Source organism: Ambystoma mexicanum, chromosome 11 (genome assembly GCF_040938575.1).
Source record: "Ambystoma mexicanum isolate Mex_15411 chromosome 11, UKY_AmexF1_1, whole genome shotgun sequence".
Classification (NCBI taxonomy): Eukaryota; Metazoa; Chordata; class Amphibia; order Caudata; family Ambystomatidae; genus Ambystoma; species Ambystoma mexicanum.
Window position 1 is genome coordinate 564,018,105 of NC_090934.1, and position 14,200 is coordinate 564,032,304.

Consider the following 14,200-nt stretch of genomic DNA (forward strand, 5'->3'; position numbering starts at 1 on the left):
TGCCGCTAAGACGCGGTGCATGGTTTCCTCTGTATAAAAGTCAATGTGGGCTTCCTCCATATGATTCTTATTTGGGAAGATGATTACGTCGATGTCATCCGTGTCTATGTCTCCAAGTTGTGGAATTGCTTTCATCAGTCACAGAATGTTAGATCTATTGAGTATCACCGGTTCTTCTGAGATTGATGACAGTTGATACAATGCCACTCTGCAAGCATACGTTCTACTCAAAGGATTCTCGAAGTTGGGTTTCATAATGGGAGAATATTGGCTAGCACTCCGCTTATCGTCATTTTTTGCAATCTGTTGCCTTTCTGGTGATGACCATGTTTCAGCACTTGAAACAATTGAATAATTAAAGGATACATTATCCCCTTGGACGGTTGATTCGTGCGAGTTTGTCATTGTTGTCAAGACTGAGTCGTTATACTTGTCGATAACAATCAACTCCTCGTCCTGATCATTAGCAATGCTTCAAATGTCTTCTGAGGAATCTTCAATTGTAACCGGCTCTGATGCCGGTGGTGTACTTATTTTCTGGTTCTTAACGTCGCCGCTTTTTGCTGCAGCCTTACTTGTAGTCGGAATATTTTTGGGGCGGTTGATATCCATTATCAGATCATCCAATGGTTCTTTTGATACTTGTTTGGCTGTTTGGGCAATTGGTTTGTGGCTGTTCGTTTTAGCCAGAACAGGATTTGGAGCTTTCAGCTCTATGTTTCCTTGCATTAATCTGATTTTTTTTTTGTGGTAATTTATCATTTAATGATTGTTGCACCCTTTGCATATTTCTCAGGAATGCACGGGATCCCGTTTGCGATTTTTAAGTCGCTTTTTTATGAGTTGGTTTAGTCGGGATATCCTGTCCTGTTGATCCACGTTTTGTCAGGTCGAATTTGTCAAAGGGGGTGCACATTGGAGGTGCATTAGTGTCTAGTATTATTGGTTTTAGATGTGAATTTATTTCGATCATCAATGGTTGCATCTCATACTGTGTTGTCTGATCAATGTTATTATTATTTGGGAAATCTTTTTGTTCAGTTTGTGTTTCTTGAGTTATTCCTTGGAGACGAGGCGTAGTTTGTGAATGTTTTTTCGCCTTTTCATCTATTAGTTTTTTTGTTATAGTTGACACTGTTTCCATTAGATTTTGCTTTTCTATATGCTCCACTCTTGCAATGCCCGCTAGATGCGATTGCCAGGACCTAGACGTTTCGGCATCATATTTCATTCGTTCTTGTAAGCTGTTTGTGAGCGATTTAAAGTGAGATTGGTTTGTCATGATCATCGCTAGAAGCATTGCTTGGTCCTTTGTAGCGTCAACCATTGATTCCTGTATTTTCAAAAAAGGGATCATTGCATTTGATAATACTGCAGTTAAGGTATTTTGTAAGTCTAGCATTGTGGTAGGTATTTTCGGTGGAGAATTAATCAAGTCCCTTGTGTTGTCTGAATTCATGCTTATCGATGCAGACTCCTCGGTCTCAGATTTTTGTTTTTTTACATAACTGTTAATTTCGTTCACACGGGTTTTTACTGTTATGTTACTGTCTTTATGGTTGTTTGGTGTAGAGGTATTTATTTGGTTGGTATGGGTAGTTGAACATTTCACGTTAAATACCTCTTGTCTTTTATCTTGACAGTCCATTAGAGCATCTATCTCTGTAATGTCCAGTGACAATCGTGCCATCCTTAAGGGGAGAGCGTGTATATTATTATCGCAAAGTGAATGGGTTGGTCGAAATGTTGTCTGCCATTGTTGTTTCGCAATCCTTGCTCTTTCTTGTAAGGATGGTGTAAAGCAGGAATCATCTGGACTTATTTTTTGTAGTTGATTGGAGTCAGCATCTCCTTGCTTCGATATTGCTTCCACATAAGCCGGGTTGTCGTCTGTTGGTTTCTGTTGTATTATTGTTTCTACTGGTAGCGAGTTCGTCAGATCTATAAAGGGTCTAGGTTGAAACTGTGTTTCAGTATTCACATTGTCATCTATAACTGAGTCTTTTTGTGTTAAATGACTGCTGCTGTGTTTTAACTCATGTTTCAGTGCAATATTCACTTTCTTTTTAGGTGGTCTTGGCTTCTCCTCTGTATGTAAATTAGTTGACTGAAGTTTAGTATTATCTTGAGTTCTGCCTTTATCATTCATCACAAGTGTTTCTTCCAATTTTTCTTGGAATCTGGTACGAGGTTTTGGATTATCCATCTTGATCAAATTGAGATTATGGTTAAACAAACAGTTCAAATCACCAAAAGTTAGTTGAGATTAGTGTCTTTACCCAAACTTTTAACCGTCTCTAGCCGCAAACAGCAATGAACAGCGCACCCTTATTTCCGCACAGGCTTCAAGCCGCAGGGAATGCGCTGTTGTGCTCTATGCAGATGTTCAGGGGGAGTGTCTCAAGGTTGCCACGTGATCCGAGTCATGTGATGACACGGCGACCGATACACAATGACCCGCTCACTTCAACAGGCTGATAGGGATACAGCTGACTGACTTACGCAAATTGGACCAGGTGAGTCTTTTAAAGGTAAGCTTGCTTCGTCTGCCGAGTTGAGCGTGAATGAAATAAGCTTCCAGCCTTATCTCCGCGTGGGTTTTTTTTTACTTAATATCAGTAGATTGGTTTAATGTTCAGTTGTAACTCCCCCTATGTTTTAGGGGGGAGGATGGTCTGAGGGGGCAAACACGGGATCAAAGGAGTATGGTATCCAACAGTCTCACGTTAGTCCACCTTTTGTACGTTTAATATCGTCAATAGAAGAAACTGTAAGGGCTTACCGTGTTGGGACGACTTGTGTTTCTCTGATCGCTGAGACCACAGCTGAGTTTCGGTCTCTGTAATCCACGGTGCTAACGTCACCACAGAGCCAAACAGCAGCAAAACAGTTCTTGCCGCCGTAGAATGCGCCGCCCTTTACTCCGCGGCCGTGCTTAACGCCGCAAGGGTGTTTGAGGCTGCAATTTGAGATGGCAAGCAGGTCACGTGACTGCACACGTGAGCGGCAATGGGCTCCGCCTCCTCCAGGAAGCGAGCGCGGATTGTAGTGGCAAGAGTCTTCCAAGACTCGCAGTTCCAGAAGGTGATCAGGATAAAAGACAAACGTTCTTTCAGTGCAGCAGCTTCCTCAATAAAACAAAAGCGCCGCTCGGCCGGTTGAGGCTGCAATTTGAGATGGCAAGCAGGTCACGTGACTGCACACGTGAGCGCCAATGGGCTCCGCCTCCTCCAGGAAGCGAGCGCGGATTGTAGTGGCAAGAGTCTTCCAAGACTCGCAGTTCCAGAAGGTGATCAGGATAAAAGACAAACGTTCTTTCAGTGCAGCAGCTTCCTCAATAAAACAAAAGCGCCGCTCGGCCGGTTGAGGCTGCAATTTGAGATGGCAAGCAGGTCACGTGACTGCACACGTGAGCGCCAATGGGCTCCGCCTCCTCCAGGAAGCGAGCGCGGATTGTAGTGGCAAGAGTCTTCCAAGACTCGCAGTGCCAGAAGGTGATCAGGATAAAAGACAAACGTTCTTTCAGTGCAGCAGCTTCCTCAATAAAACAAAAGCACCTGATAGTGCAGTGTTGGGTGCAAGACTGGCTAACGAAAATCTGGGAGTTTGTGGCACCTATGAAATGAACAATAACATTGCACGATTCGCTACAGTCTGGTGGCAAATTCTTGCCGTCCTCAAGGAAGACTTTAGTGCCCAGTGGTGCACCAGCGGCTAAAATAACTAGACCTATTTTAGGGTCCCTGGAGGGGCTTTCTTACTGTTCTTCATGGTTGTATGTTTGCATCTGCCTGTGGGGGAAGGGTGGTGCGGGGAGGAGGGACAGGGAGGTGAAGGAATTGGTAAAGTTGTATAACATTGAAGCCTACTTTGTTTAGCCCCGGTCCGTGCCGTGGATGCCCAACTAGGGGCGAGCCTTTGTGGTAGCGGGCCCCCGCTACCACCAAGGCTCGCCCCAAGTTGACGGCAGTCAGCTCGGCAGCAACACTGAACGACGTGTAGGCCCTGGCCTACACGTCGTTCAGTGTTGACTGGGCCTGGGCCGCGTGTGGACCACATAGTTTGGGCCCGGGGAGGGGAGTGGAAGTGCAACACTCCCGAGTCCCCGGGCCCAAGAAGAAATAACGAACGCACAACAATGGGGTACTTACCGCTGCGCCGTTGGGCTGGTGGCCTGGTGGTGCAGCAGCACTCCTCGTGTGTGCTGTTGTTGTTGACTCGAGTCGGACTTGGAAAGAAAGAGACGGGTGTGAAGGCGGCGCAGGCGCACGCACACACCCTGCGCCGCCAGTCATGAGTCATAGATACTGTAATGTCATTGGCTGTTTGACAGTCAATGACATTACTGTATCCATGGCAGGGGAGGGATTGATAAGTGCGCTGTTTGCGCATATTTTAATACTGGCGGGGCCACACCTGAAGCGCCCCGCCAGGCCTCTAATTGAAGGGGCTACGTAGAGTGCGTGGAACTACGAGCTCCAAGCACTCTACTATAAAAAAATATACTAAATTGGGACGCGCCCTCTGCCGGGTCGGCCTATACTACACTGTGACTGCACTGACTATTGTTTCCTTGCCACAGTGCCCCCGCGCTCTTGGCAAAGGAAATGCAGCAGCATCTAGGCTAAAAGAGATTCAATCAGAGAAGTTCTCTGATTGCATCTCTTTTAGCTTCTCTCTTTTTTTCTGGGGGGGCGGCGCCCGGCCACCCTAGCATAGCAGTCGCCACTGCTAGAAAAGAAGATAACAGCATGGTGTCCTCTTTCCTTTTAACCGACCGGTTGCCATGTAATTGGTCTTCATTAATATGCGGGTCAGATTGATCGATAGCATTAACTGCGCATTCCGGAGGACGAGTATTTTGGTCTGTTCTACGATTCATTACGGTCAGCACATGCCTATCTGTACTGTGCGTCTTCGGTGGAAGACCATCTTCGCATATGGTTTTCTGGGCGTTTAGGTCTATGATACGGTCTCCCAAAGGCAAAAGCCTTAACATTTTTAAAGAGGAGCTACGAAAATTATGTTTTAGAGCAGGCTGATTTTTTGTCTTCTTTCTCCTAGCCCTGCTCTTTTTTTTAAGTTTTTTTATAGGTGAATTTTTTATAGAAATAACCAAGTTTTTCCCCAGGAACCATATCTTCATCAGGTCAGGTCTTGGGGAAACATTAATAGAATCAAATAAAATAGGAGAAGTGCTCAGGCGTGAAATACATTTGATCAAGAGTGATGGCAAGTTTGGGGTGGGACCAACTAGTGACTGAGCCTGGGGCTTGAACCTCACACTGCTCACTTTCCATCACACAATTGGACTTGCTTATCACCTCCTGCTCACAATCCGAAAAAGCTGGTTGTGGGAGAAGCCCCAGTTTCATCCCACAAACTAAATTCTGTATGCTCGTATCCAAGACCACTAGCTTATCCGCATTAGGAACAACAATGTCCTTTATATTGTCATATAGCCTTAAAATTGATTCCAAGACCAGATGTAGGGCATTGATAGAAAGCGGACCAGGCAAATACATTCTTACTGGCATCACCCTTTGTGTAGTGGAGTGCCTGTTGTGCGGCGTATGAAAGTCTGCGTTGTGCAGCATCGTAGGGTGTAAATCTGCCCGTTCAAGGTCTTGGTTATTTCTAACTATAAACTTTCCACCCGTTGAAAATTCCTCATAGATGTAGCCATTTTGCGAAAAGTTCCATGTCACGAAACAAAATGGTTTGTCGAGAATTACAGAATCCTCCAAACAGATTTGTGAATTAGAGCAGAATTTTTTTCACCATTTGTCCAACTGCCCACCCATCATATTTCATGTTCCAAACGTATTACTTGTGCATGGATTACAGTCGTAGGAGTTACTGTCCTTCCCTTAAACAAAAGGACGTTTTTTCTGTTATCAATGCCGTGTGTTTTTCCGTGAACAGCTCTGGGCCGAAGCAGCCTGAGGCTGTATAGGTGCACTTGTCAGTTCTTTGTCAGTTATAGTAGACATTATGGGTTATGGGACGTTGGTTGGATTAATTATGATGTCTGTGTTTACACAGTCAGCCCCTCGAGTCTTGCTGTGTAGTACCGCCGCCATAATAAAAGCGAAATCCGAGCTTGCAGATAGACGCATAATACACACGCTGCCGCCGGAATGAAGAGGGAAAACAGATGTAAATCCCTATTATAAGACTCCGGTTTTATGTGCAAGAGAAACGAAGTTGACCGAGACTACCCAGCTGAGTGCCGAGAGTGTAGATGCTGCGAGCCAGCAGCTTCGAAGTTATCAGAGTTCACTGCCCAACTGCTTGGTATCACTTAGCCTTCAATTCCCCTTTGCGCACGATAGCTGTTATTTATCGATTATATTTATCTATTTTTATTTTACTGTGCATACTTTAACCATTCATTTCGTTGTACAAATATTCTGTATTTGAGTTTGATGATTTTCACATTTGTGTTCTTCTGATAGTTACTGAAGGCTTTGAAGCAGAAGCTGCATGAAAAGGAAGAGGTTTTGTTGGGGAAGACGCAAGTTATAGATGTTTTGCAAAAAGAACTGGATTCTAAAGACCAGCAGATCAAAGTAAGTTTTCTTGATTTTTCTTTTTTAATAAACATTTCAGAAAATCAATTTACCCCCACACTGCAGTTTCACATATTTAGAGTTGTGTTAGTAATCTAAGACAGTGTGTCAGAATTGGATGGAGCAGCAGTATCAGCATTTATATTGGCTGGTTGTACCCTGACTGCAGGAGATATTTGGAGCATTTAGCAGGATTAGAACTTTCCCAAGTTTATGAATTAAATCCCATTTATTTTGCTAAACTAAGAAGGATAATAAATATCACATTTTTCATAAATCACTTCATGCCAGATTGCTTCTGCTTTCAAGATCAATAACAATAGAAGTTATAATTGCCCAATAGAATTGTCCTTAATTGATCAGCCTCGGACATATGGAAGGCTGAGTCAGCTGTTCAGGGATTTGCACTTGTGTACTGCAGGCTTACCACAAATGTCGAAGTGAGCGCATAACTCGCTTAGCTGTCTTGATGATGATTTAGAAATATCATGCATAATTATTATATTATTTGTCTTTTATACTCGGCACATCATCACAGTAGTGGTCTTCAAGCACTGAGACCTGTCCATGTTGAGACGATTTGTGATTTCATAACGTAGTTTGTAGGGTGACGAGGAAACTGGCCCATGGAGAGGGGGAGGAAATTGGAAGAGAGGGAAAAGTCAGGGAAGCAAATGTGTACAGAATTAACTTGCAACATGTAGGACAATTAGTACATAAGAGTGTGTGATGTTGATTGTTTGGAAAGGGTTTATAGTTTTTGTTATTTTGAACAGAAGAAAATACACTCAAGAGGGCAGACGAGAGCTTCCCTTATTAACCAGCAGAACTTTCTTGGAGGCAGTAAGTAGTGCGGTGGTTATATCATGTGTCATATGGCTCAAGAAATACTCCAATTCAATTAATTGTTTTTCTCCCGCAGATTCCTCATCAGATAGATATCCCTTCAAGCTTCAGCTGCTCGAAAAACTCTTCAACATGGGGCGTAGTGGACGTCGTCTCGGCCGTCGATCCACCTTGACTCGATGCTCGGTCGTCGGCTCCGGAAATTACATTGGGAGTCGTACATATACTGTGTCGCTACACCCCTGTACCTCAGTTCCCTTTTTTTGCACACTCTGCCCGCTGCTCGTGAGGGACAATGTGAATACAATCCTTCGATTTTTAACTCAACCTTTGCCGAATTCTTTTCACTCAAGCGAGTGACCATGTCTGCGCCCCTGGTTTCGGGTTTCAAATGCTGCACAGACTGCAGCTCAAAAATGTCGGTGACCGACCCGAGATATGCGTGTGGTTCCTCAGCACCAGTCATAACACAGAGTTGCACGTCTTGCAATAAGGTAAACCCAAAGTCTTTGAGGGAGTGGACGATGAAGCTCGCAGAAGGTCGACTGCCCTCTAAGTCACTGGCAGAGATGACCGTTCGGTCCTCAGAGGCTGAAACGGAAAGGCCTACCCCGGAAAAGGAAGAAAGGCATTGGCGAAAGACCAAGAAATGGTTGCTTTCCTATTCGTCATCTTCTTCACAAGAAGTGACACCACTGCCCCGGCGTAAATCTGATTTGAACGCAGAAAGTAGTTGGCCTCTCTCCAGAGCCGAATGGGGGAGCACTTCAAGTCCCAAATGTTGGATATGTTTAAGAAGGCAGCTGCGGGTTCGAGCGAGCCCCTGATACAGCAGGCCCAGGTAGCTCCAGCAGCGCCCGATGTCTCCGGCCCCAGAACAAAACCAATTTCAACGGCGTCAGCGGAGCCTAGGGGCATTGCGCAGAGCAAACGGTGCCACCAGGATCTTTTCGGGTGCCCCAGGCAGATCCAATTGTTTTTTTCAGTTCCATGGCAGACATCTTCAGTGCCAATGAAGGTTGTAGTTGATGCCACTGGGATCCAATATTGTATCCTACTTACCATTTGTGTTGACAATTAAGCCTTTTCCCTCTATCCCGCTATCAAGGATCGCTTCCCTCTATCCAGAACACTCGCTTCTAGATGTCTTGCTTTTTCTGTTGTTGCTGTAACCATTTTCCTGGACACTTGAAGATTGTTGCTCTGCTTTAAGTTGTAGTTTAGTCTTGTGCACTACAGTTTCTCCTTTCCCCTGCCCCCTTCTCTCTGTGCCCTCCCTCCATGGTGCTTTTAATCTCACTTTTCTTCTCTGTTACTGTATCTCCTATCTCGCTTTCGCGGTTTGGAAGGAAAACTTCAAGAAGGATCTCCTGGTCTCCAATCCAGGCCTGCCCATCGCTGACACCTATGTCAACACTTCTTCCAGGCCGACTGTCACCAACATCCTCTTTGTCGTTCCCTCGCCAGACCTTTGGATTCCCATATGGTCTTTGTGCTCTCCCCTTTCTCCTCCTCTCCTTTTAATGGTGGCACCCATTGGGAAGTACTCTTGGCATACTTCCTTTCCTCTAGGGCCATCATTAATGTCTACCTAAATGGCACTGTCATGGTCCAGGGCTCTCAGCACAACCTCCTCCTTCTTGATAGGCCTCTTACGTCTCACATCAACTTCCCCCCTTTTCCTGCCTCTCCTCCTTCTGCCTCCCCTCTGACGCCTCTGCCACCACCGACGGGTGTAGCACATTCATGTACCCCTCCTCGCAAGACCTTCAAAAGTGGCAACCAGCTCCAACTAGCTACCCCCAACTCTCGCTCTGCCGTCAAACACTCCTCTGACATCTTCCACCTCCTTGATGAACTCGACCTCGACATCCTCGCGGTCACCGAGACGTGGTTCATGGCCAGCTCTGTCATGATTTTTGACACTCATCTCCCTCTGAGCAACAAGATCACGTTCAAGCACATTCCAAAGCGGTCCGGGGGCAAAGTGGCTCTGATCTTCCCTGAATGGTTCCCTGCTACTATCATACCTACTCTGTCCTACTCCTCCTTCGAATGCCTCGTCTGCAGGCTTGGTGTCGCTCCTATCCTCTCGCTGACTGTTGCCACCATCTACAGGCCACCTGGCCCAGTCTCCTTCTTCCTCTGAGTGGTCTGTCCTCACTTTTTCTCTTGGCCATCCTCCACCTCCAGGTTTCTTCTCCTCAGAGACTTCATTGTTCACATTGACTCCACTGATGCAGCCTCTGGACTCTTCTGCAATCTCTGACACTCTTTTCCCTCTCCATGCTTCCCTCAGGTCTGACGCACTGTGCCATACACACCTTGGATGCTCTCATCTCTGCTGACATCCCCATCCCCAACCCTCTCACTACTCCCTCCTGGTCTGATAACTCTCCTGTCCTCTCACCTGGACCTCCTGGGTCCCCCAGCTAAGCCCCCACCTGCACTGCCAGTCTCCTTCATCATAGGACCTATGAAGCTGCCACCTTCAACCCCCAACTCCTTCCTCTGACTATCACTCTGATACAGCCCTTACAAATCTTCAACTCCCCAGCTCCAACACTCTCGACATCCTTGCCGAAGCCTGCCTCCATGCGCAACTCCTGGTGTTACTGAGACCTAGCCCCTCTGAAACGCAAGTGCAGAGCGTAAGTGGCAGGCTTTGAGCACATCCTCTGACAAACTGGCCTGCCGTCTGCTCCAAAGGCAATACAGACTGTCCATCTGCTTGAAGAAGAGGGCCTATATCCAAGCCCACATCTCTGGGGCCACTAACAACACAGATGGACTTTTCAAAATCTGCAAGGAACTCGCCAATCCTACTGCAGTCTCCATTTCTCCTCTGCCTTCCCTGTCCCTCTGTACTGCACTGTCTTCTCACTTCATCACTAAAACTCATGACATACTGTCCTCTCTCTCCTCACACTCTCTTCTGCCTCATGCGCTCTCAGGCCTCCCTTGGCTCCCTCCCCCATTCCCTCCCACCCTCCTCTTTTTCTCCCATATTACCTGATGAGGTTACTAGACAAGTCCGCTCTATGGCAGTCTCATCCAAACAGGTGCTCGCCTGCGCCTCTAGAACTATAAAGGACAACATTGTCTCCCTTGCCTCCAGCCTTGGCTGATTTCTGCAATCACTTCTTTGCCACTGGTTCCTTCCCCTCACTCCTCAAGCACTCCCTTGGCACCCTCTCCTCCAAAAGCCTTCTGCTGACCCTTCCTGTACGGCTAACTACCACCCTATTTCCATTACCCTCTTCCTGGGCAAACTCTTGAAGAAGCTGGCCATCTTCCAGCTTATCCACCACACTGAATCTGTTGGTTGTCTGCACGACCACCGGTCTGTCTTCAGAGCTGCCAGAGGCATGGAAACTGCACTCCTGAACACCAGTGAAGACTTGCTGTCTAATCTCGATTCCAACTCTCCTTCCATTCTCATCCTTCTCATCCTTCTTGCCCTTTATTCTGCCTTTGATACAGTCAATCATGCCACCCTTATTAATCGGCTCTGTGATACCCTTGGCATCAAGGAGCTGGCTCTGGACTGGTTGACCTCCTTCCTCTCTGACCGACCTTCCCAGGTTCAACTGGGTCCTTTTCTCTCCTCTATCTCGTACTCCAGCTGCGATGTCCCTCAGGGCTCTATCCTCTCGCCTTGGCTTTTCAACATCTTCCTGGCCCCTCTACCCCATTTGATCTCCACCTTCTCTTTTAACTTCCAGTGTTATGCAAATGACACACAGCTCTCCTTCAAGCTTCCCTCCTCTGCCTTCTCCTTATTCCTGACTGCCTGTCTACTGTTCAGGCATGATGCACTGCTAACGATCTCTGCCTTAAGGCCAGCAAGATAGAGATTTTTCTCATTGGGACCCCTGCTCCCTCGCCCTCCTGTGGGGCAAGAGATGGCCCACTTTCAGCTGCACCTCCTCAGAGGCATTCTCCTTTTCCTCACCTTACCCCAGAAACTCAGTATGTCCACAGCTCTGGTGCACTCCAGGCTGGACTACTGCAACAGAGCCTCTTCCCCAATCTGCCTAACTCCTACCTTCGCCCCCTTCAACTAATCCAGAATAGGACTGAGAGACTTATCCTTGGCCTCAAGCCCAGGGACCGCATCTCTTCAGCCCTAAATTTCTCTCCACTGGCTCCCGGTTGCTGCGAGGATCAAGTTCAAGACCCTCTGCTTCAACCACACCGCTTTCTGGGGCCTGGGACCCCCGCTACATCCAACTCTCTCTCCCTAAATACCTTCCTGCTAGAGCTCTTCGGTCTTCTAGCTCCAACTCTCTGCAGATCAGACGCTCTTCCAAGCAGAGACCGGGGGGTGGATCTCTCTCTCCTCTGCAGGTGCCGCCCTCTGGAATAGCCTCCCTGCCCCGCTGAGTTGAGACGTATCTCCTTAAGTTCTGGAAGCTTCTCTAGAGCTTCCTTTTCTCTTCCTCCTTCCCTCTCCCCCTCCCCTGCTAATGTCTCCGTCTGCCTCTTGACTGGTTGCTTGGTTCATTCAGATTCTTACAGGGACCCAGGTCCTCCTCATCTAATCTACCCCTGCACTTGACCTCCCCTGCCCCCTCACCCCCAACCTGCACTTGCCTATCTGTGTCCCCCCCTCCTGCACTAGTCTGGCTGGGCCTGCACCCCTTGAGCCCTTCCAGCCACTTACCTCGCACTTAGCTTGTGAACTTTCCTTCCCCTGCACACTGGCTCTGTCCACCTGACCTCCCCTGGCACTCGCTTTCTCACCGGCCCTGACCGAAACTCATCCCCTCCTCCCTCCCCCACACTTCCTGTTATTGCACTTGCACGATCCGAATGTCACCAGGCCTAGTAGGACCGTTTTTGTTTTGTCATCCCTGCTCCCCCCTCTTGTCTTGTTGTGCCTTGAAACACATTGCGTATAGGTGCATTATAAAAACCCAATAAATTTAATAAATACCTCTTTCAACCTGTGGCGTTCCCCAGGGTTCTAACCTATCCCCCTGGTTCTTCAATGGCTGCCCTGGCATGTGTGATTGCCACTTTCATCTCTAACTTTCAGTGCTATGCGGATGACATGCAACTATCCTTCAGGCTACCCTCAGCCATCTCCTCTACCTTGCTCATATCTATCTGACTGTCCGCAATTCAGTCATGGTGTGCTGCAAACGACCTCTGCCTCAACGTCAGTAAGACTGAGATTGTATGCATTGGGACTCCTGCTCTCGCTTTCCCTCTCTCTCTCTGGGCAGCCTCCCTTGGCCCTGCGCCCACACCCACCTGCGAGGCAATAAACCGTGGGGATATCTTTGACTCCACTCTCTCCTTCTCCACTCACATTTCGGACATCTCTAAAAAGTCCAACTACCAGCTGCACCTCCTTAGAGATACTCTTCCTTTTCTCACCTTCCCCCAGCGGCTCACTGTCTCCAGAGCCCTGGTTCTCTCAAGGCTGGACTACTGCAACAGCCTCTTTCTCAACCTCCGTGCCTCTGCTTTGCGCCCTCTGCAACTCATCCACAACAGAACCGCAACACTTATCCTTTGCTGAAGCCCAGGGACCGCATCTCTCCGGCACTGAAATTCCTCCACTGGCTCCCTGTGGCTGCAAGGATCAAGTTCAAGACCCTCTGCATTGTCCACAAGGCTTTCTGGGGCCTGGGACGTTGCTATCTGCAACGATGCCTACCTAAATACTGTCCTTCCCAAGCCCTCCGCTCATCTATCTCCAACCTTTTGCGGGTGAGCCGGTTTTCCAAGCAGATTTGGATGGCGATCTTTATCCTCAGCAGGGGCCTCCCTCTGGAATAGCCTCCCTGCCGCCCTACGTCTTGAGTCTGATCTCCTGAAATTCAGGAAACTCCTTAAGACATTCCTCTTCTCCTATTTCTCTCTCCCTTTACCCTGCTAACATCTCTCTCCACCCTATACCCTCTCCTGCCTTTTCCACACAGCTTGCTGATTGGCCGCTGGCTGTACCTCAGAGTCTCACAGGTCCCTGGCACCGCTGCCAGTCTTCTTGCACTACCTCCGGGCCTGCACGTGCCTCATTGCTACTGCATTTGGTTAATGACCCATGAGAGGCATCTCTCAACACTTACCCCAGTTCTCTGACTGAGTGCGTGCAATTGGACCCCCCCCCTGCACTTGCCTTCCCCTCCCCTCTCCTGTACCGTCTGTGCACTTGCAAAATGTTAAGTATTTCAATCAGACGAGGCACCCTGGTCTCAGCCTAGTATGCAGCGCACAGCTAAAATACTTAATATGTCTATAGGTTCAATATTCTGAGTGATATACCACTCATATCACACCCCTTCTCAAATACACAAGGCCACAATGGACCAGGAATCAGGTTGGTTGGTAAAAGGTCATATTTTTTTATTTATTTAAAATTCAAATCAAACATATTTTTTTATCGGGAGCAGCAATCACCAATGTGGTGACCATAACAGATAGGTAGGTATGTAAGGCAGTTAAATTCACTTTTAGCAACACAGAAGGAAAACACCAGATAAAAGAATACATTTGGCTTGTTCAGAAGGATAGCACTTAAGTTAGGATTTCCCCTTGCAATATTCCTCAACCCACAAATAAACAATTCTGAATAGATATAAGGAAGCAGCAGGTAATCCGGAATAAAGAACAGTCAACACAATTTGAATACAACCTTCCCTCCCCAAACAAGAGAGAATAATGCGTTGGAAATCTCACTTTTTAAAATGACATTCGAAAATGGCTGTGTAAAACAATGAATGTGTGCAAAAATCCTTAAAGCAATACAAATCTCTATGGGAGCAACATGG

General features: G+C 47.2%; 1 protein-coding gene across 4 annotated transcripts in view; it reads left to right on the top strand.

Annotated features, from left to right (window-relative positions):
* The window catches only part of LOC138503575 (golgin subfamily B member 1-like), a 1,546,163-nt gene that overhangs the window by 529,054 nt on the left and 1,002,909 nt on the right, over positions 1-14,200 (top strand). For all 4 annotated transcript variants that reach the window (XM_069623402.1, XM_069623405.1, XM_069623404.1 and 1 more), the window contains exon 9: positions 6,459-6,572. In XM_069623402.1, the coding sequence (XP_069479503.1) occupies positions 6,459-6,572 (114 nt within the window). The remainder of the gene's footprint in view (positions 1-6,458; positions 6,573-14,200) is intronic.